The following is a 24,033-nucleotide window of genomic DNA, read 5'->3' on the forward strand; positions in this document are numbered from 1 at the left end:
ACACTGCTGAGATACCATGGCATTCATTAAAAAATATATATATAATAATAAAAAAAAAAAGATTTATGTTCAACAGCTACAGTGTTCAGGGTCATGCAACGTCAAACTCATTCCACCATTTAAAAAAAATAATAAAAATCTTGCATTTGATCATAATTTTACAGCTGCCAGTGGGTCTGAGCTGGAGCTGAATAGAAATGGAAAAACAACAACACAGCAATTCAGTTCACTGAACAACAAAAGCTATTTTGAAATGGACGGCACTTTAAAAAACTACAATTCTTTGACATTTTTCTTTCCCATAGAAGTCCAGTGAAGTCCTTTAACTCCGCAACACCAAATGCTTTGGGGGTCATGGTTATTTACTGGGGGGTGAGGGTGGGGATGGGTGACTGGTACCCTTTCGTCCCTATGCGAACCATGGAACTGGAACTAATTTAACGGCGCTTACATTACTAAGACAGGTGTGAGCAATGTCATTTAAAAAGCTTATTTGACCTATATTAAAAAGACAAAAACAATCGATTTATAATAAATCATGTAAAATCAAAAAAAAAAAAAAAAAAGTAGTTCTCTTGATTTCATCTTAATTTAATTAATGCTCATTAAAGAAGTGTTTTTAAAAGCTTCCTGAGTGAGGGGTCTTTAGTTTCATCATGGGGGGGGGATAGGAGATAAATGCTAAATTATAATAAAACAAACAATGTACATAAAAGTCATGTAAAAGTTAATCATCAGTAAGATGACGACAGTAACAGGCTGGAAAAGCTTCACTTCAAGGCCATGCCTATCCTTGTGTGGCCACTAGAGGGCCACACTAGTGTCTGCATCCTGACCATGACATTTCAGGAGTCCTATTTGATCTTTGATAATACTGCTGTTCACCTGCATGTAAAGATATGCTTTCAGTGCAAGACTCGTTCCTTTAAAACTAACACTACAAAAACAGGCTAAAAAGAAAACAGATGCTTGCTCATCAAATTCAGGAATAATAATAAAAAAAATACAAAAGTTCAATCAAAAGGACAGTGTCGAGATCATCTGATTGAATGACAAGAATAGAAAGTAAAATGCATGTGTGAAAATACATTACTATATCAACTGTACACGTTAGTCACTGTACCTCAAGATCATACCTACTATCTGAAAAGGACGCTATATCATCGTGAAAAAATATTCTTCCATGCAAATGGAAGCTGTTTGTCCCTTTTACTAGACTCATTTCCTATAACATTAAATAGTGATTAGCAGGCTAGAGTTTAAAAACAAAACAAAACGACTTACAAAGTAACAAAACACCCAGATGCTTTGGGAGACAACTTGTAAAACATCAACACAGCAACTTTGCGTTATTGCTTCAGTCCATTTCACATCTCCCTTTTAGAAAAGCACAGGTGAGTAAGTGTTCCTATGGAGTCCTAGCGCGTTCAACATGATCAAAATCACAGTTTCATCGTTCTAACCCACTACACTAAGTCTGACTGCTGTCCTGGTTTTAAGGTAAATCCTACTCAAACTCTACTGCATCGTATCAGTCACCTAACCTTAGATGGGATGCAGCTGTGACTTGGGGAGCTCCTACTGGCCGCACACGCACAGCTTATGAAAACATTCACTTCACGGCTTAATGAAGTGAACACTGTTCTGGGAGGAAGAGGAGGAGGAAGAGCTGCGCTTGAGGTGCAAATACAAGGACAGGAGTCTCTTATTTCACTTCATTTTCCCTTTCTCTCTCTGACCAGTTTGACCCACCTCTACTTGTTTGTTTACCTTTCTTTACCAAGGAGGGGAAGAAGGCAAGACTTGGGACAAGAAAGGCATGCTATCCATTGGCCGCATCGCGATGTTGAGCGGGCCGGCTATATTCATAGGCATGGGGGTCGTTATGGCGACGGGGTGGGCGATATTCATGGAGGCTGAGGCGGGGATGTTCACAGAGGAGATGTTAACGGGCCCGGTGATGGTGACCGGGTGCTGGAGGCCCAGTGGTGATGTGATGTTCACCGTGTTGGTGCCAATGTTCATTTGTGCGGCGATGGTGACCGGGTGGTTGTTGTTGATCCTGTTCATCGCCGAGGTGATGGGGGCAGAAATGGTCACAGGTGTGGCTGAGGCAGAGTTGTGGACTTCATTACCTTCTGGAGGAAAAGGAAAGATGAGTTTGGAACTTTTCTGATGGAGTTCTAGCTGCTACGCAGGGCAGAGAGAGTCAGTGGATTAAACACACATTGGACATAGCCCAACATCATACTTAAAAAAAAATACTACAAATAGAAAACTCAAATATTTGGATCATTATATATTTAAAAGTAAATATTTCTCCATTTACAACCAACACCTAAATGGTAAAGGAAAATAACCACACATTCTGACTTGTTTTACTGAAGGATTTCTTCCTAACTGAACTTATTAAATTAGCCATCTTATGCGCCACAACATCACAGTTGCCTTTAGCAATGTATTGCTAGCATTGAATTGAAATGAATATCTTAATAGATATTAGAATACTGATTAATATAGACACAAACACTTCTAACTTATAATTTATTGATTCATTTTTAGTTGTGACGTGATATGGTCAAAAATACTGGAACATTTCTCAAATTGAGTGTTTGTGAATTCATTTTCAAAATAAGAGTTTGAAGATTCTGAGCAACTACAGTTGCTTATTAGCATTTCTAAGCAAAGCCATGTGACTGTAGAAGCATTTAAAATAAACTTTTGGTTAAAAAAACCCAGAAACAAACAGAGGATTCTGTCGGTGAGGAATCAAGTCGGTGTTTTTTGATTTTAATGCAGAGGAAAAGCATTTTACAATATAATAAAAAACAATGTGGTATTCTGTGATCATTTTAAAGCAGAGATGGGCAACTTCACTTGTATATATGTATATATTTATCCTTTATATCATTATTACTATTATTGTTTATGGTTTGTTTTTTCTTCTTTTTCTGTTCTTCGCACCAACTACCAAGTTCAAAAAAACAAGGATTTTTGTCTTTGTAGTCATTCTTTGTGGTTGCGCTTTTTTGAGTTTTTAGACATTTTGTGTGTTTTTAATTAATTTTGTCTGTTTTCTTGTTACCCTTTTGTGTTTGTTATATTTTCTGTGTTATTGTTGTCTATTTGTGTATTTTTCTGTCACTTTGTGCAATTTCATTGGCATTTTGTGTGTCTTTGAAGTCCTTTTGTATATGTTGTTGTTTTTGCCGTTATTTTGTGTTTAAGAGGTTATTTAGTGTGTTTTTGTTATCATTTTGTGTACCTTCGCTGTTGTTTGTTGTGTTTTTGGAGTTTTGTGTGTTATGGTGGGCTTCAAAAAAACTCCAACTTTCTGAATTACAGTTTTGCTATGGGGGGCCACACAAAATTAGGTAAAAAGTGATTGGTTTAATTCTAGTTCTGCACACACTCATGTTGCAATGGCGTATGAAAACGGTCGAAGTGAAACCGACCTTTGTTGCAGGAGTTAAAGTTGGTCTGTCCGTGAGTCTTTAAGTGACTGGTGATGTAGGCGGCACTCAGCATCTTTCCACAGATGCTACAGGTGACTTTCCCCTCGTGTCGGATCATGTGGGAGCGGAGTCTGTCTTTGGTGGCGAAGGCGGAGGTACAGGCCTGCAGCCGCACAGCGGGGGGTGGAGGGGTGGGGGGTGGGGTGAAGGTCAGTCCAGTGCAAAACACACAACACACAACACACACACAATGACAAAAACGACGACTCTTACCGTTACTTGACATTTGAACGGTCTTTCTGAGGAGTGCACATGCTTCACATGGCAGCTCAGGTGGTCTGGTCTGATCCAAGACAACAAAAACAAACACACATTAAAAACAGAAATATGACTCCCTGCAAAGAATATGAGTCAGTCACACTGCATTAGATCATTCACATTTAAAAAGCACCTAAGCCCAATTCATACTAGACATAACTTGGATAAATAGGAATAATCAAGTCAAATAGACCTGGGCGACATGTCGAGATTGGCGTTCCAGTATATCAAGAATAGATTTCTGTTTTAGGAGATATAGAAAATGACAATTTTGCCTAAAGCAGTGGTTCTTAATACATTTTGTCCAGTGTACCCTCTTTGCATTTTTGTCAAATCATGTGTACCCAATCTTCATATCATAAGTAGCCTCTCCACAATTACATGTGCTTTTGGCTTTGTGGAACAGCGGGCTCTCCTAAACCCCCAACTGTGTCTCCAACATTGGTTCCCTAAGGTTTACACTACAACTTCAAAACACTGAGTGGAATTTAAATTTAAATTTAAAGTGGAATTTATAGGAAGAAAAAAAAAAAAGAACATGCACTTTTATGTGATTACTTAAATAGTAAGTAAATACTGTGCTTTGCAAAATGTAGCTAATTGTTGTCTCAAAAGTGTGATAAAATGGCATCAACATCATAAAATAATCTTGGTTCAATAAATTAAAAGGAAATATAGTATTTGAGCAATAGTGGATGAATTTGCCCAAAAAATAGCCTAAAAAGGAATTAGTTACTTTTCCCAATTATTTGTAAATTGTTGGGCACCTCTGGCCTTAAGTCATAAAACTGTTTTTTAAAGTTAGTTTTGCATTAAAAATAATTGTACATTTTTGTGAATGCGCCACAGACTTACTCACACAAGAGTCAAAAAGACGACGGACACAAACGGCAGAATTGCGTTAACTTTCTTTGTGCGCACGACTGACCAGGAATTCTCACTCTGTTACAACTTAAATGAGAAAAAAATATTGACATTTATATCCTCTATCGCCATTTCAGAACAAATATTGAGGTGTAAATTGTTGTCCATATCGCCCCCAGCCCGAAAGTGAACCAAAAACAGAATGTTTTTTCCAACGGTAAGGAATAGACGGTTCCTACTCAAGTAGAATTTACTGACAATTAAGATGGATTAAATGGACAAACACTGAGCTAAAGGCCTGAAACATTGCAATTGAATGCATCACCACAAGCATGTGGACGTGCTCTGTTTGCTTTGATAATGAGGAGATGAGCACAAAAATGCCTAAAATCTCAGTCAATGGCAGTTAATTCTCCACGATCAATGGAGCGTGAATCAGTTTGACCTAGTTCCAAACACGCACTACAATGACGTCGGGTGATTTTAAGACAACATTGTTTCTCTTACAAGCGTAAACTGACAGTTTGGCTAACGTTGCAGTATATTCATTCCAGAGTCAATAAAAAAAGTAGTGATGGCGATGCTGGATGTTTCCACTTTTGTAGTTAGTTAAAGCATTTGTCATAAAGTATGTTTAGTTACAAGAAAATGTTAAAGTCTCTGAAGTGTTTTAAAGGATCAAACATGTGTGAGACTGCTATAGCAAAATGAGACCAGGGTTGGGGCTAATAGTAAAATTAATGTATTTATTTAAGGCTCAGTAACTGTAGTTAAACTTTAGTTATTGAAAACATAATTACAAGTGACTTTCAGAGGATAAAAAAAAATTATTGTAATTGAATTATAATTGGAAAAAATGCTGGTCACTGTAATCGTAATGTAATTGTAATTAAACGTTGAAAACGTAATTGTAACTGAAAAATGTAATTGATTCCAACCCTGTATGAAACTATCAAGATTTTGTTTGTTGTAATACATTGTTAAATATAAAATAAAATAAATTAAATAATATCTGTTGCGGGGTGAAGGATAAAAAAAAAAATCAATAAATAAATCAGGCTTTGTATTTGTGTACCAGACAGGATCATATTATATTTGTAGAACACCTTTTCCCTTCTAGACCTTTACAGCAAAAATTCTTCTTGGCACTGATCGGCCCACGTCAGCGTGTTACGTGTTAGTTCTTCTGAAACTGTGCTGAATCATGTTGGAATTGCTGCAATGAATTAAGTTAAGACTTTTTTCTTTTGTTGAATCATCTCCACTGTGCCATGAACCGGCACAGTGTTTAATTTCTCTTTTTTTTTGTCCCACTGTAGAGTAGAGCAGACTCCAGACAGTGCCTGCCTACAGATTTTGGCTGAGTAGCAGTGACTCAGTGCCCCGCTATTCAGTCCCCATTCTCACTTTTCAGTATGCCGATGAATATCTCGCTCACGTCACTGTGTTGGAGGCATGCCTGAAACGCTCTTACACAGCACAGCTCTAATGTTGCACATTAGCCAAGACGCACTGCTGATGATTCTGCTCAACTTGTGTAGTAACACACAAGTCCTCCACTATGGATTCTGTTCAGAATCAATACCAAATCTAATAGACTTCAAGGTCAACAAATGACAGAGCTTTGCTGATAAAAGGTCATCACTATGAAACTATTACTCAGAAACTGAATGAACAGGAGATATTTACTCACTTCTCATATAGTGTGTGACCTACACATCATGGCATGGTTCATTGGATTCTCAAGCAAAAAAAAAAAAGAAGCTGTGACATGCTGGCGGGAACAGCAAAGTGACAAGTGACGCCTCCCCCTCCTGTGCTGCTCCACTGGTGCCCTCACATGTACAACTGTTTAAACATGTGGTTGAAATAGTAAGGAGGTCACGACAAGGAATTATCTAACCTGCTAACCCCAAACTTAGTTTACAAAGTAGTGTTTTTAAAACATTTTTATTTAGATTTACATTTGGAATTATTCACCTCTAAGCAAAAAAACCCAATATGAACATAGAATACATTGTTTGATGAGCTTTAGTTTCTGAAGTGAAACACAGCAGAAAATACTCCTTAGAATTTCCGACATTAAGCAAAAACATAAAACTAATTTTCATGTATTTTCGCTCTAACCGTGGAATGCAACTACCAAATTATGAAATGATTACTCTGCCCCTTTCCCCTGCCTAGCCACAATAGTCATTTCCTGATGGTGAGTGAAAAAACAATATCTGGCATTTGCAGTTAGATTTTCCATAATCAGCCTATAATTGACTTACCTACTGCAAATAATTACGCCAAGGAAAACATTTGCAAAATACTCTGGAAATCCAGAAAGCCACATCTATTTAAAGTGATACACAAACAATTACATGAATGCACTTTCGATGATCCGTCTAAAGCTGAATATTACAATGTTTCATATAAGAAAATTCTTTAGAGTCATTTACACCAACTTTCACCTTTCAAACACACGTAATATTACATTTTGGAGATGAGAGCCAATTGGTGTTCACATATTATGTTCTCTACATGTCATAAGTTACTCGACATTGAAGTAGCATCTCAATCTGATGTTTCAATGCTTAATTATGTGTCGTCATCCAGTTCCTTGGACGTTGTGACATTATTCCTAAAAAGACCAAAAACATTACGGTGGATGAATTTTCACGTTGCGCTTATCAGGAAATGAGTAATGGGACTTTGAAAATGTCGGTCGGTGAAACATTTGAATCCGACTATCAGCATTCTTACTACGGATCTACCCATAGCTTCCAGCTAAACAAGAAAGATACCTTAAAACAGGTAAGTCTGCGCTACCATGGGAACCACAGGATGCCTTTAAAATCATCAAACCAGTTCAGAATTACTTGAATGGAGCACTTTCTTCAGTAATCACTAGGTCACAGTTTGTCCAACATGTCAACCTCAACAAGCATGAGTTTAAAATGCTTTTTATTTCATTTACAAATATTCCTACTAATACACTTGACTTTATATACTTTATAGTAGTCTTTTTAGTTGAGCTGACTTCATCATTTGGAGTGAGTATCCCAGTTTAAGTTTAGCACAGCTCAGTCTGAGTTATGCACAATTACAACGTCTGACATTTAATCCTCTTGGCTACAATTGAAGCCAGGCTAAAAAGCCAGTTGTGTGTGTCAAGTGGTGAACACACGTGTGCTGATCAAATGATGTCTCCGGTGACCAATTGGAGCACAGTGTGAACCTTGTGTATGACATAGCCCTCGCCATTGTGACCTTTGACCTGTGTGCCCACTATCCAGCATTTTGAACATAACATACTTTGCACAAACCAAAGGGCGGCGTTTCAGGAGTTTTGATCAAAGTTTTAGTCGAAAACAAAATGGTGGCTAGTGCGGCGAGCATCACAGGGCACTAAGCACATATCGGCTGTTAACATGTGATGGTACAGTACATCTGTGGACTGTGCTGGGCCTGAGTCTGGGTCACATATATTAACTTGAATGATTGTAGTGAGTAAAGCTTAAAATAACATGGCATTTAATTTTAAACGCATGTCTAATAGTTTTCAACATTCACAAAAGAGCTAATATATGGTTGTCAATAATTTGTTTCGATGAACTTACTGACACTTTTTTGTCACACCCTAAATTATCCGCTACCCTCACTATAACCAGGCAGGTGTCAAATTAGAGCCACTCAATGCTGTATAAAGGACTAACTTTATAAAACAAGTATGAAGCTTAAATAATCTTAAATTTCAGTTGCCAAAATGTGATCCTTACCTGGAAAAGCCTTTCCCACAGACAGAACACACGTAAGGCTTATGGACTCCCCCGTCATGAGAGCGAACGTGGTAGGTCATCCGGTCCTTTCTTTTAAAGCGCTGCTGGCAGATGGGGCACTCGAAAGGCTTCTCGTCTGAATGAGAGAGCTTGTGGCGATTCAGGTGGTAGACGTCCCGGAAGGCCTTTCCACACATCTCGCAGCCATGGTTTTTCTTCACTGGTTTGGCAGGTTTTTTGGGTATATTTTGCTGCTGTACGTTGCCCATCGCGGACGACGTCATGATGCTTGAGCCTGAGGAAACCGAGGTGGTGGCTGTGGACAGGAGGCCTGCGACCGTTGAGATGTACGAATGGTTGCCGTTGTTCTCTCGTGGCATCGTTGAAATCATTGGGACCATGGTGGGTGCCGATTGGGTCGTCTTCTTGGGACGCGACACCATTTTGATGCCGGTGTGACTGGACTCATGGCGCCGCAGGTGGTAGCTGTCCCGGAAGGCCTTGTTACAGTAGCCACAGACGAAAGGAGTCTTCCCTTTGTGTTCCTTTTTAATCACCGGCACAGGTGGCCGCTGACCGCCTCCACTCACTACATTGTCTTTGAGAAGCTCTGCTGCAATGGAAGGTGGTTTCTGGTCTAATTGGATGGGCAGGACTGGCTTCTGGTCAACTTGTTCATTTCCTGCGTTAAGAAGTGGGAGCAGACTATTCTGGGCCACCTGGTGCTGGTGATGGAGGGCTTCATTGGCCTGCTGTGGAAACACAAAGTCCTAATTAACTTTAGAATGTTTGTGATTGAAAGTTTCACTATACAGTCAAACAGCAGCTAATGACACACCAACGGCTATTAATTATACACAATATACATGGAAATAACCACATTAAACCACTTCATAAAAATGTAACTGATACCCAGGCACATAAAACATGAGTTGATGCAGTAAGCCTCTAATTAAAATGAATCTTAACTCACAGAAAGAAAGTTGAGCCCATCATGACTCTGCTGATTCACCATGTGACTAAATTAAGAGGCATAGCTGTATCTAGATTACTGCCAAGAAGGTTGTTAGGAAGTAGACCAAGAGCTTTGAGTCTGCAGTTAGTTCAAATGGGGTTTAGTAAAGAAGTAAAAATGCTGAAACATGGGTCATGCAGCAGAATAATGGATTAAGCAGATGAACATTGGCCAGTTGCTTGGCAGGGTTTTAATAAAATGAAAAATATAAAAAACAAAAACAACTTTTAGTACTTGTAACTAGGGATGGGATATACACAGAGTTCACAATACAATACAGAATTGTACACAATACAATAGAGATACAAGATGATGGGTTTACGAGATTGATAGGATACTTTAAAAAGGCTCAAAGACAAAATACTATACTTAAGAATGTATACATTATCATCAAAATAATTAATTTATATTTATTTGACTAAACACCGTAGATTTTCAAGTGTCAAACTGAATAAACAACAATATACATAAATAAGTAATTAATAATAATAAATAAATATATGTCCTTTTTTATTAAGTGGAAAACTTTAAGAGCCACTGCCAGACTAACACTTCATTCCATTATGAAACTATCAACACACAACTAATGTATGTTCATCATCATCATGAGATCCTTTTTAACAAAATCCACACAGTCTAAACACACTTTGTTTGCCGACATGCCTCGGCTGCATCTCGCAAAGCGAATATGGTTAATGGACTAGATTTTATATAGCGCTTTATCACCACACTGAAGCAGTCTCAAAGCGCTTTACATATCAGCTCATTCACCCAATCACTCTCACATTCACACACCAGTGGGACAGGACTGCCATGCAAGACGCTAGTCGACCACTGGGAGCAACTTAGGGTTCAGTGTCTTGCCCAAGGACACTTCGACACATAGTCAGGTACTGGGATCGAACCCCCAACCTCTCGATCAGAAGACAACCCTCTACCACCTGAGCCACGGTACATATTTGACAATTGATACCTGTTGCCAAGTTATATAGTGCAGGAAAAACATAAGACTGATCTTGAACTTAAATATGACTGAGTGAAGGTCAAAGTCACACAATAAAATGGAATGTTGTTCAATGGTACTAGTCTGAGCACTGCATCTCAATTTGTGGCCAAGTTATAGGGGAAAAAAAATATTACAGGGGAAAAGAAACTAAAGACTAAAAATTTTTGTGCTGTATTTTATGATAAAAAATACAGCTAAAAAGTCACGTAACAGGCCAAACTGCTCTTGTACCAGCCTGATAAGAAAACACCTCTTTACAACTCTAAAACAAGCTCAGGGGATAGAATTCAACATTAAATGACCATGCATTTTCAACAAGACCAGGGTTCTCGCCAGCGCTGTTGAGTGTAGAGGGCCCCCGACATTGTAATTTTGCTCACCTATGGAGTAATGGATTTTCTGTTGTTTTTTCCTTTTTTTATCAGCACCGTTGTAATATTTGTTGCACACTTGAACACAAAAGGGACTTCTAGGCGTGCACGGGTGGTTTTAACTCTTTTTTTTTTAAAATCTGCATACCCGAGAAACACATGCATCAGCTGCACCGTCTATTTAATACAGGCTATTTGGTCGGATACCCCCATCTTCACATGAGGACCCCTGCCGCCACTTAGCTGCCCACGATGCTGCCTGTGTGCGCCATCCAATATGAACGGAGTTTCAATGGGACGTAGTGTTAGCGGCGCATGAATCTGCCCCCCAATGCTTTATAACTCGCAACAGATTATTTCTACATACGCACGTACAGATGTGAATACCGTTGTTGAAAAGTGTTCGGGCTTATGGAGACATCGAATTCATTCAGGTCAGACAGGTTCGTGCCGGGTCTTCTTTTTTTGGCCCGATTAAGCTCTTCTGTGTACATCGTGCGTGTTTGCATCTTCTGTGTGCATGCGCGTCCCCCGTGCGTGTGTGTGTTTGTTACAATATTACTGCAGGTCCCAGATAATACCTCATTTCAATTTGAAAAACGTGTCTTAGAATCAGTTTTTTGAATAAAATGTTATTTCTTGTCAATGCAGTGTCTGTGAGTATTTATTAGTGGAGGACCTTTAACAAGCACGAGTAACTAACTACATTCATCATCACCTTCACCAATTCAGCAAATAACTGTTAGCTTTAAAGTAAGACTGGAATAAAGATTAAAACACAACAACAAAAACCCAACTTTAGCATTACTTCACCAAATTTGGAACTCTGAGAGTTTAACATTTTTAAATTTTCTGTGCTTGCTCACGATCCCCCTATGCTGTGAAAAATTCCTGGTAAGAACCCTGAAGACTAACAGAATACACTTTAACTGTTGGAAATTTAAATTCAGTCTGTTCCAAAAATATTTTGGTATCATCACAGACAGATGCAGTCAAGACAACTGTCATCAACAACTAGTAAAAGGGCAAGGTGAAATACGTGACCTTTCCCTTTGAGGTTCAATCATCCATCGAAGGCCAGCCAAGAAAGAAGCTGCAAGAGCGTAGGCAGGGCATGGAAAAGAAAAATGAACCACACAATGTCCTCCTTATGTCATCTAGCCTATTGTGAAAGACACAAATCTGAGCAGTGATGCACTCGGACCTCAGCGGGGGATCTTTGTATACTCATCTTCATTGATTGGGCTCATCTATTCATGAGACAGGAACATTGTTTATCCACACACACACACACACGTACGTGAAACTAGTCACCACTCCCTCACATGCAGTGAAACCTGGGAACTGGTGGAGAATGAATGCCACAGAGCCGACCATTGACTTGCCTAAACACCTGCTTACACTTGCCACCTTACAGGATTAGTCATCATCATGCCAATGCTAGCCCGCTACTGGCACACCGGGGGTAGAGGGGGGCTTTGTGTTGGGGTGGGGTAAATCTAGCTGGGAGCTCTTTTTATGTACCCTGTGAACAGCAGACGAAGCCGGCCCAGCCTTTATACAGAGGTGTAGGGCCTGTAAGCTGCTGTGCCTTCATGCAGCTCTGACCATTTTGACACAAATGCGCTCTGACAACTGGGGCTGCTCCCCCATAAATAACATCAAAATGGAGGGAGGGTCCTGATGTCTGCACAGGCCACTGTAGACTTGAATCGAGCTCATAGTCTGAGTTAGATTATCCACTGTCTTTTTTTCAGTCTTTTGTGTCACACTCTACAGCTGCTTGTCTTGCCCCCCCCCACCTCCTTTTTTAAACAAAACAAGCAAGAACGATAGCTAACATCAGAGAACACCAATCCAACAACAGTAGATTTCTTGTTTTTCCAGCACATTAAAGATTGACATGAAAGTTTTTTTTTCCCCAGCAAGTTCTGATATTTTTAATCCTAGTTTTCCTTAAAAAAAAAAAAAAAAGTTGAGTAAATGTTACTCTAGAATTGTCAAACCTCCAGCATCTTTAATTGCCTGTAGTTTTACATAAAACCTGTAGAGATTCTGTGTCTCTTGTTAAGGGAGGCGGGGTGACTCAGTCGTGCTACAAACAAACTTTAGTGTGTGTAATACACCATACATTCTTACATTTAATTTGATCTTTGACTGCAATAAATGGATGGCATCTGCTCAACTAGTTTCAAAATGAAATCTAATTATACTGTAGGGTCGGTAATCATGGAAAATTAAACAAAAACGCAAAAGTCATTTTCTGTGTAAGAGAAACATGTTTTGGGAGAATATAATGCATTTTCACAATGTTTTCCCCATAAAACAGGTGGTTAAATGTACAGCATGTGTTTGACAATTATAATCTCACAATTTGAATTCTTGCGACACTACGCGGTACTGCTCGATCTTGCGCACTTAGCCTAAAAAAATACAATTATTATCCCTATCAAGCACTTTTGTCACAATTGTGGGACTTTTAGTTTCACGAATAAAACAGAAATAATATAGAAGACTGAAAAAAATAAATGTGAGAATTAAAACCGAATTTGGGAAAAATTGAAACCGAAAATCAGAGGCAAAGAAAACAATAGTCGATTTAATTACATTTTTTTCCCTGAGGACACCAATTACTTCATCGATTAAAAATAATTATTGTAGATTGTTGTTCACTAAAACATACCCCTTATAGCGGTAGGTTGTCACAGAGCTACAACAGATCAAGACCTTAAGAATTTGAATGATAAAATGCTGCATGTTAATGAGCGGATAATAAGTTTGCTTATTATTTTCTGTCTTTAAATCAAAGCTATTTTGAAAATGCTTTAATAAGACAAAAAAAAGCCCTGGCCTTCCTTTGGTACAATCCATTTCTTGCACAATTCATGATTCAAGAAAACTTGATCAGACTTTAGCTATTACCTATAGCTCCAAGGACACTGAGATCACAAAACATTTACAGCTAATCTTATTGGTACTTTACAGGAAATATAGTTAAGGGATGTCATTCACTAAACAAAGGATGAGTACTTTTGAAAAATTGGTTAAAAGTATCAGACAAATGCCCCCATTGATTTTAGATAATAAGAAAAGCAAAAACCCATTTAAAACACCACATAACCATTAAATATCAGCACTATATGTTAAGAACATAGGAGGACAGAGTAAGCAGCTTACCAGAACTGAAAACCAATTTCAATAGTTGTTAGGGAGCCAACACTAGCAACAGCAGTGTATTAAAGGTGACATATGTACCATTTATTGTATAATGGGAATGGTTAATATTCAGAATAACTTTTTTTAAATTGCAAATAGGGATGTCCCATTACAACTTTTTCACTTCCGATACAATACCGATATTGCAGCCTTGAGTGTTGACCGATACCAATATCGATCCGATACAATATCAGCATGAATCATGCATACTTCTATTATTTATTTTGTATTGTGGAATGTTAGAAAAGTGATGTTACTCAAATAGCGAACAATAGTCAGCAACAGTAGGGATAAGAAACACTGACCCATTTATTATTAACCAATTGGTTACATACATTTTACCATTCAACATAATATCTACAGTATTCAACAATTGAATAACTATAATATATATCAGATTTTAAATGCAGTCCAATAAAATACAATATCCGTTTTCTGGCTGATATCGGACCGATATCCGATATCAATATCGAATCGGGACACCCCTAATTGCAAATTAAGCACATAATGAATGAAATACGTTGGTATTTAAGACTTTTTTTTTCTTTAAATCATATTTTTACACTATTTTTTCTTTTACTTAAATTAGGATATCAGAGTTTTTAGAGAAGCGAACATAAAGTTTTGCCAATGGCCAAGCCAATCCAAAACATTTCTCCACTTTTGTCAGCTTTTACTTGATTGCAGAACATTTGAGGGCAAAAGCCATATTTGTATGACTTTCAGCCATTTCTATTTTTGGAAGTATTTACATGAGAGGAAATTGAAAGGTTAGCATCCCCAATAAAGTGTATGCAGCACAAATGTTGTAACAGGTACTCTACAAAATCCAACAATGGCTTTTCCTGCATTTACGATGGCACTGTGAGTTACATGGGACTGACACAACAACAGTATGAGGTACATTAAAAGCACAGGAAGGCTTCTGACAGGAAACCACATAGTGTACATAACAAACCTCAGTCCATCTGCCTTGCTCATCATGAAGAAACACTACACAAACATGTTAGTTGGAACTCTACAACAAAACATTAGAATCTATTTAGAAAAAAAAAATGTTTTAAAAGCTGTGGATAAGTACCATCATTGTACAATGGTGTTGCCCTAAATATTATTTTTCTTAAACCCTCATTATTAATAGATATAAAACTGCACGTGTAAAACATTGGAAGATGATTTAAAATGCGATGACCTAAAAACTAGAACAATCATACTACACAAACCATTGGTTTTTTTTTTCACCAGGGTTTACTAGTTTGCTTTGCAACTCTGTGTCAAGCATTTTTTTTTATGAATGGTGGTGAATTGTTTAAAAAAAAAAAAAAAAAAAAAAAGTTCATTGAGGAACTGTAAGTTTGTTCCACCCACTAATATGCATTGCTAGTGGGTGAAAACTAGATAAATTGAAGATGAAGTATAATAAGTGGTTAGGATAAGAGGTTATAACTGTTTACAATGATGTCTGATGCAGTATGGAAGCTCTATGTAAAATAGTCATTTATTTACTTGTAATTTAAAGGATCAAAATGACGAAATCAATAATTGGTTTGGGTCATTAGCCTTCATTCAGGGTCCACACACACACACACACAAACATATATATATATATATATATATATATATATATAAATATATAAATCAGTAAACCGTGTCAGATTTCACCTCCAGCGGTAGAACCCATACGGCTTCATATAATTGCGTAATGTGGCTGCTGCTCGTTTCAAATCTGCCATGTATTAGCTTATGTGCTGCGCCTGGTTTGAATTCCCTTTTCATAATTAGTATTTAGAAAAGCTGAACATAACTGGGTATAAAGTGGATTCGTGTGTATTTTGTGAGCTCTTTGCTGCAGCCTCGCCCACATTGAGCTAAATTAGCCCGTGTGTGTAATGAAAGCGGTCCGTAAATACCGTTAGCACACTCGGCTAGTTGCTCGTGAACCGGCGGCAGAAAGTTCACCGCGGACTTGGGAGTAAAGCCGTTAGTAAATCTCAGCAAGTGCTAGACCGTGATTTCATCCACTACGACTCCTTTACACTATGGCATTTGTTATGGGTTCTGGTTAATTTTATGATAGCGTCGCATCTCATTTATTCTATGGCATCCGATCAAAGGCTTCAGTCAATGGGGGGAAAACAGGTCTGTCTCGCTTGTAACGGTGCAGTGGCGTCTCCAGTTTTACTTCTGCTGATCCCGCATGGATGTTTTGCTGCCTCCAGCCGGACAAGCAAACTTGAAATACCTCCAAAATATCCAACTATTAACCATATTCACCCAAGAAACGTCTGAGAAGAGACTAGAGTGCAGTTTTCCCCATCCACGGTTGGGCAGATATATTTTTTGTTCTAGCGTCATTCCCCGAGCCTCACAGCTGGAAGCCTGGATTCATTTACCATTGTTTTGCCCTGCTTACTAGTTCTTGGAGTTTCTCGTTTAAAACTAGGTTTACCGCCAAAATAACTCGTGTTGAATATTTCTACGGTCGCTTTCCCTCTCATTCAAGCTCTCCCCGCAAAAGCCACAACTTACTTGGAAGAGAAACGTACTCCAGCTCGGCTCCATTTCCACACTTACTTAATTCTGTAGGAAACCTGGTGGAAGCCTACAACAAAGCAACCAAACATGGCAGCTGAAACAACTTCCGGTAACCTCGAGGGCTGTACCATTGCCCAAATTCATTTGCCAGGGGTGTCAATTTAATCATTTTAATTACAAACACTATTTCTCCAACTTTTTTGAAAAAATATAAACAATATAGCTCAATAAATATGTTTACTGATTTCGTGTAATTACACTATTATACTGTTTTAATTTCATGACAGGGTTATCTAGTTGAGGTAAAAAGCTGAACACCCCTGTGATTGTTTTTGCTGGGGCCGTGAGAGGCATTTGTTACATTAGGATTGTCGCATGTGGCAGATATTTTTTTTTTTATTTTTTTTTTTTTGTGGATCAAAACATTTTCATGAATGATTGCGCTATTGGTAAAACATCTAAAAATAGATTTGAATAAATTCCCGAAAATGTTCTTTTTCCTCACCCTAACTAACTGTTGGTTGTAGGAATATACGGTAGAAATCACTAGAGTGGGTCGTAGTTCGTTTTCATTCATCAGGCAGAGATGAATGAAAACAGCAGAGCTCATACAAAAACACATCTATCTATCTATCTATCTATCTATCTATCTATCTATCTATCTATCTATCTATCTATCTATCTATCTATCTATCTATCATATATATATTTACAGTAAGTGTTGCATCTTATAATGATACACATTTCAAATGAGGTTATATATAATTTAATAAAATATCTTAATTTTGTCAAAACTTCAACTGATATGACAGTATATTCTCAAAATAATTTGTAATCTTGTCCTAATATTGGAAACACTGCTATTACCCTGAGAATCTACCCATTATGAAGTAATTATTGATTTAGCTCCATTCCATTTTCATTGGATATGTATTTATTATTATTATTATTATTATTATTATTATTATTATTATTATTATTATTATTATTATTATTATTATTATTATTATTATTATCACAGTCATTTTGTTTGTGGTAAAATGCTATAATTAGAAATGTTGAGTAAACATGCATATACTTTTTTATTTAAATCATTTAATTCAATTTATTTGAATTGAACATTTTCCAAACCTAAAAACATTTATCAATATATTTAAAAGTAGCTGTTTTCTATTAATGTTTTGTTTGTTTTTTTACTCAATTGTGGCAAAGTTTATTGAATATCTTTGTAAAAATGACACTTGGATTTGAGCTCCACATCAGTTCTGTGCATGCTCTCTCTTTCCAGTGCATTCTTTGAACCCTGTGCTCGCCAGTGAATGGCTGTTCAGTGAAGGTGCCCCTATTGTATATTCAATCTTTGTGCCACTGTACATTGAAAGCCTTTATTCCCATACAGTGCAATGGATGTTTCAGTTAGTTAGCCAATATGTGAAGTCAGCCTGTTCTCTTCTAATGTAGCTCAAAAATACATGATAACACCTGGCAACGAAATACAGTTATGTAGAAAGTTTCCTCTGATCTTTTTCCTGCACTGGATGAGGAAGGCTTGGATTCTCAGGAGGTAAGAGCATCATTAGAGCAGAGAATAACAAAGAGGAAAGCTGTTCATGATTATCTATGTATATATCTTTTTATCTCTAACATCCAAACACTAAAAATGCCACTAATGAAAATGACAATCTGAACATTTTATACATTTGCACTTGTTAGTGTATACTACCGTACAAATAATAACTGTGAAAAATGCTCACGAAAGTTTTGGAAATCGAAAGACAAAATAACAGGCAAACTAAATCTGTGTAAAATTACAACTAATCTATTCTGCATTCTTTATTAGACAACATTTTGCCATTTTGAGGTTTCTGAAGTGCATACGTCTGTAAAATTCTTGAAAATGTATCATTTTCATGTCATAAATATGCTTCTTTATTAAGGTTGTTGTAGTGAGCCAATATGTCTTGTCAGTAACACTTTACTTGAAGTTTTATACATAAGGCTAAATTATGAAAGCATTGGAGCTATGTTGGCATATTTTGAGTTAGGTGGAGGGATCTAGTGGGGTTAGGGTTTGTGTTAGGGGTTAGGGCAGGGGTCACCAACACAGTGCTCGCTTGCACCAGGTAGCCCGTGTGGACCATGTGAGGTGCCCTCAGGAGCTCTAGTCAATAATGAGCTCCATATAAAATCTGAGTTACTTTCCAGGATTCAAGCTTACGAAGATAAATACATATATGAGGGATGCAGTTAGTTCTTAAAGTTGAATGCTGCTGATAAAGTTTTAGTATTATATTAACCAACCTTAAATGTATATTTTCACTGAAACTTTGTGACAAATGTTTTTAAGTGTTGCAGATCTGGTGAATAGTCAGAGGTATGTTATATAAAAGATATATTTTGAGAAACGCAAGGTGGATTTTCTATCAAGATTAAAATGATAATAAGAAATGATCAAAACAATTGTATAAATTAGGAGAAATGAAGTGTTTCATGTTGAAACCTCAACATTTCCTACTTTTTTAAGTCACTGCCAGCCTTCCTTATTGTCTTAGCCTCTAGTGTAAATGTAGTATTTAAGATGGACTTTTAGCTGGTATCTCTTTGGACTATACAGCACCTATCAAGTAGCTCACAGTTTCTGAAAGGTTGGTGACCCTTGAGTTAGAGTTAGTTTGGGTTTGAGTGTTTCTCAAATAGGGGTACATGTACCCCCGAGGGTTGCGATGGCACTACAGGGGGTAATTAAGAGAGCGAGACTGGAAAATAAACAAATAAAAGCACAAAAAACATGGCAATTATATTGTTTATTTTTGGTTAAAATGGTAATCATATTAATTATGATGAAAATGATATTTATTAGAACATGAACTGAAAATACAAAGGTCAGTCTTGGTCCCACAACAGGCGGGAGATGACGGGAAATGATAAAAACTATAGAAATAAGAAGACAGTCATCAACATCCCTCGTCAGATTGGTTGTCAGTATAATTCACAACATTTTCCTAAATGTCCTAAATCTTAGAACTTAGATGTATACATAAGAAAATATTGTCACATCAGAATATAAAATTACTAACTATCTTAAACGCTTTCTACGAAAAACTGTCCCCTTTGAAGATACCTCGAACATAGTAAAAAAAAACGGAACAAGGGCATTAACTCCGTAAAAAAATAATTGCGCGCTTCTCATTTTAAAACTCCATCGAGGTATTGATACCCTGAAGCCACACACTGAATTTGGTTATCTTATCTTAAACGGTTTCTGAGAAAAGCTGTCCCCTTTGAAGATACCTTGAACAGAGTAAAGAAAAACGGATCACAGGCAATAATTATGGAAAAATTAATTGCGCACTTCTCATTTTCGAACACCAACAAGGTATTGATACCCTGAAGCCACACACCAAATTTGGTAATCTCATCTTAAACGGTTTCTGAGAAAAGCTGTCCCATTTGAGGATACCTCGACCAGAGTAAAGAAAAACGGAACAAGGGCAATAACTCTGGAAAAAATAATTGCGCTCTTCTCATTTTCAAACTCTATCAAGGTATTGATACCTTGAAGCCATAGTGTCAGCCTTTATGTATAAAACTTCAAGTAAAGTGTTGCCATCTTTTTTTTTTAGAATTCCATGTGTTCATGTTTATTTCAAACCCTATTTGGACTTATGTGTGTCCACAGAAATGGGAGACTGGTCCATACTTAGTCGCTTCCTAACAGAAGTTCAGAATCATTCCACGGTCATTGGCAAGATATGGCTCACCATGCTGCTCATCTTTCGCATCTTGCTCGTGGCCCTGGTGGGAGATGCCGTCTACAGCGATGAGCAGTCCAAGTTTACCTGCAACACCCTTCAACCAGGATGTAATAATGTCTGCTATGACACATTCGCCCCCGTTTCACACCTACGCTTCTGGGTATTTCAAATCGTTCTGGTGTCCACTCCGTCGATTTTCTACATTGTGTATGTTTTACAAAAAATTACAAAAAATGAAAAGTTGGAGGTCAGGAAGGCGTTACCAAAGTCTTTGGCTCTGTTTGAAAAGGAAAGACATATAGAAGTGGATACAGAGACGGCTCTAGAAGCAGGCGGACAGTATGGTGGAGCGTATAATAACAATGAGGAATGGAGCTCAGATGAAGGCGACAGTGAGAACAGGAATTGTGCGGAAGATGAGATGAAAGAAGTAGGGAAGGATCCAACTCATCTGTCCACCCAAGTGTTACTCATATACATCATACATGTTCTTCTGCGCTCCATTATGGAGATCATCTTCCTCATAGGACAATATTATCTGTTTGGATTTGAAGTCCCACACTTGTTTCGGTGTGACACCTACCCTTGTCCAAACAGAACTGACTGCTTTGTTTCTCGAGCTACAGAGAAGACCATCTTCCTCAACTTCATGTTCAGTGTCAGTCTGGGATGCTTCATTTTGAACATCGTGGAACTGCATTATCTGGGCTGGATTTATATCTTCAGAGTGCTCTTCTCAGCCTGCTGCACGTGTTGCGATTCAGACCCCATGCAGCAGGTGAAGTTGTACTCGAACAGCAACCCACTTCTGCTTGAACTCAAACATTCGTTAAGTGGAAGGGTTGTGCTTCAGACTGCTTCTAGTGTCTCCAGAGACTGGAAAAGTTGTATTTCAAACCAGGCTCCTACCATCTCCTTTGAGACCGACTCCATGCTGGAGTGCACATCGAAGAGAAATTTAGATGAAAAAGATCGAATGAAAACGAGATTGTACAACATTGCCAAAATGGGAAGAGGAAAAAAATCTTGGATATGAAACTTTTTCTTTTTTTCATTGTAAAATGTCAGTTTGTGACGAAAAAAATGTCTGTTTTGAAGCTCACAAAATCCCAGTTGATGAAGAAGGAGCTGGTATAGGGTTTTGGACGCACAGGCTGAAGAAATGTAGAGCTGCATTTATGATGGAAATCATCTCAAATACGCAAAGTCAAAGATTCAATAATAAATGGCTTGATTGTCAGTTTTGTTCACTTATTATTGTCGAGAGATTCTTTTTTAGTTATTTGCTTTGAATACTTGAAAAATGACACAAAAATTATTAAATTATTGTTATGTCTTGATGTGAGGTCTAAATCTGTATTTTTTTTAATTAATACTGTAACAAAACATTTACCTACATTTGTAGTAGCATTGAGTGGAGGGGTGATACAGTATATGAATTGTAAATGTCACTGTGCCATACACACTAAAATTACCATTGCCAGTAAACATAATACAAGTGAGGAAATTATCAGTCATATATATATATATATATATATATATATATATATATATATATATATATATATATATATATATATATATATACTGCTTCTGTCCTTCATGTAAGCATGTAAATTACAATAGCAATCAAGTAATACGTATTTGGAAGTTAAATAAAAAAACACACGATAAATACATGTAAATAATATAACAGGCTAGATGCCATAACACTGTCCAAATCTGTTTCATTCTTTTATTTTAAAACGTTTTTTTTTTAAATTAATCTTTGGAGTTAAATGCTCTCGAATAAACACACATATGGCAGTAAACTTAACAGGAAATCGATGTTAACACGAGTAAAACACGTTTTGTGCGTTTATGAGGTTTTGGTATGATTTTAACTCTATTTTTTTTCTTTTTAGGAAAAGATTTATAGTAGTAAAGTAGGACTGCTTTATGATATTAGTTTTTTTAAAAAAAGACCAGAAGGGGTCACTGCTGTTCAGTGTACATCAATGTCATCTTCAAGTTCTGCTGGAATTATTTAGAGCCACAAATGTTAAAAAAAAAAATAAAAAAAATAAAAAATAAAAAGTAGGGGGAAAGTAGGTGAACAAAAATGTTTATCAAATTAACACGATTAGATCTTTTTTGTACATCAGATTTAAAAAGAAAATGAGGAGCCTCTGTCATATATTTAGGTGAAACATAGATATGCAATGTAAACAACTCTAGTTCTTACGTATTTTTGTGTATGAATTGCGCAATAATGCTGAGTAATATTGTTTCCTCTTTTCGCTTTAACACAAAAATCTAAGCGTTGATGTAGTTAGATTATGTTTGAAGTTTTAGAAGATAGCTCTTTCTAGTTGGATAGCGCGTGTTATCTTAATCAACAGGAAGCTCAAATGTCAAATCTTTTGAATGGGTACGTGAATGCATCACATGTGCATCCTTCCCACCTGCTGTCAATTCCAGGGAAGAAAATGTCAAAAACTCCTTCAAAGGCCGCTACAGTGACATTTTTCAGCGTTTACAGGTAGGTCAACACTATACCTCATACTATTAGTTATACTTGTGTCGTTTTAAACCCATGACATTATACCCTGTGTTGTTTAAAGTGTAACAGAAGGCCAACGGCGCTGGAAATTAAGGGTAAAGCAGCTTAAAGACAGCAACACTATGGCCATGCTAAAGAGCTGCTAGGCTACTAACTACTAGTTACACAAACAGCACAGGACATGTCAATATGAGTTTTATATATATATATATATATATATATAAAACAAAAAACAATATATTATATCTCAGAATGTTACATTTAATTTGAATTAACTGGAAAATAAATACTTCTGGCAATAATTGTTTTGTTCTGCATTAGATGTCCTTACAGAATGTGAGTAAGAGTGGATTAAAGTGCGAGTTTACATTTTATGGGTTCACCAAAACAAACACAGCTGTTGGCAATGCTTACATTATTTGAAGAGCTCGTGTCAATATTGATTTATACTTTAATATACCTCTAAATAGGACAATTTTGGATGTGGCATAGATATGTTTGTGTTGTCAATATCACATTAAAATGTAAATAGTATTGGAACATACATACAGTAAGGGTTGTGCATTGCTATGAATCTGACTATATGATACGATGCATATCCCTATACTAAACAATGCGATATACATTGCGATATTTCGCAATATCGTTAATTACAGGGTTTCCTTTTACAAGTACAAAATGGTATAAAATACAATTTTTGATTTTTTTTAAATTGTGAGAACAAGTAAATGGTAGCTAACTGTAATTCAAGTACAAATGTCAAAAACGAAGTGGCTAGCCATACGTAGACATACGGACAACCCCCGGTGCTATTTGTACGTGGCCGATGACATTACCGGAAGTCATGTGACCATTCCGTATGGACAAAAAAATGGCGTTAGACGTACAAATTCAAATCCACTTCAGAAGGTTCGGGTTAGTTAGTCCGTAACGTAGTTTAGGGTTAGGGATAATTAATTCGTAATGTGGGTTAGGGTTAGTTAGTCGGTAAGTGGGTTAGGAATCTGCGTATTAATAGCAAACAGAAGTACAAGTACGCAGCGTCTTAGTCACGTGAACTAAACTGGCCAATGAGGTGCGCTACGTATGGGTAGAATGTCGGTATATTGATGCGTCTACATGCGGATTGCCACTGTCTATAAAAAACAAGTGGCATGTTTATCAAACTGTTAAAAAAAATGTAACTTTTGCT

The 24,033-nt window shown here is 37.1% G+C and overlaps 3 protein-coding genes across 7 annotated transcripts in view; 2 read left to right on the forward strand and 1 right to left on the reverse strand.

Annotated features, from left to right (window-relative positions):
• Positions 1–366: 366 nt before the first annotated feature.
• On the reverse strand, positions 367–16,645 carry LOC114476184 (vascular endothelial zinc finger 1-like). Of its 4 annotated transcripts, none has more exons than XM_028467523.1 (5): positions 16,539–16,645; positions 8,402–9,153; positions 3,729–3,798; positions 3,456–3,618; positions 367–2,135 (listed from the first exon to the last, which is right to left on the reverse strand). In XM_028467523.1, the coding sequence occupies exons 1-5, from the start codon at positions 16,569–16,571 to the stop codon at positions 1,777–1,779; spliced, it is 1,377 nt and encodes a 458-aa protein (XP_028323324.1). In that variant the 5' UTR covers positions 16,572–16,645; the 3' UTR covers positions 367–1,776. The 4 variants fall into 4 exon arrangements, with proteins under 4 accessions (XP_028323324.1, XP_028323323.1, XP_028323322.1 ...); XM_028467522.1 differs by having other exon boundaries at positions 367–2,138; XM_028467521.1 differs by having other exon boundaries at positions 8,402–9,171.
• Positions 16,646–20,225: 3,580 nt separating this feature from the next.
• Positions 20,226–21,335, forward strand: LOC114475900 (gap junction delta-2 protein). The gene has a single exon (XM_028467083.1). The coding sequence runs from the start codon at positions 20,226–20,228 to the stop codon at positions 21,333–21,335; it is 1,110 nt and encodes a 369-aa protein (XP_028322884.1).
• Positions 21,336–22,712: 1,377 nt separating this feature from the next.
• Positions 22,713–24,033, forward strand: part of LOC114475258 (unconventional myosin-XVIIIa-like) — a 93,879-nt gene continuing 92,558 nt past the window's right edge. For both annotated transcript variants that reach the window (XM_028465943.1, XM_028465945.1), the window contains exon 1: positions 22,713–22,820. The gene's annotated coding sequence lies outside the window, so the exon portion shown is untranslated. The remainder of the gene's footprint in view (positions 22,821–24,033) is intronic.

The sequence above is a fragment of the Gouania willdenowi genome, chromosome 14 (assembly GCF_900634775.1).
Source record: "Gouania willdenowi chromosome 14, fGouWil2.1, whole genome shotgun sequence".
Taxonomy (NCBI): Eukaryota; Metazoa; Chordata; class Actinopteri; order Blenniiformes; family Gobiesocidae; genus Gouania; species Gouania willdenowi.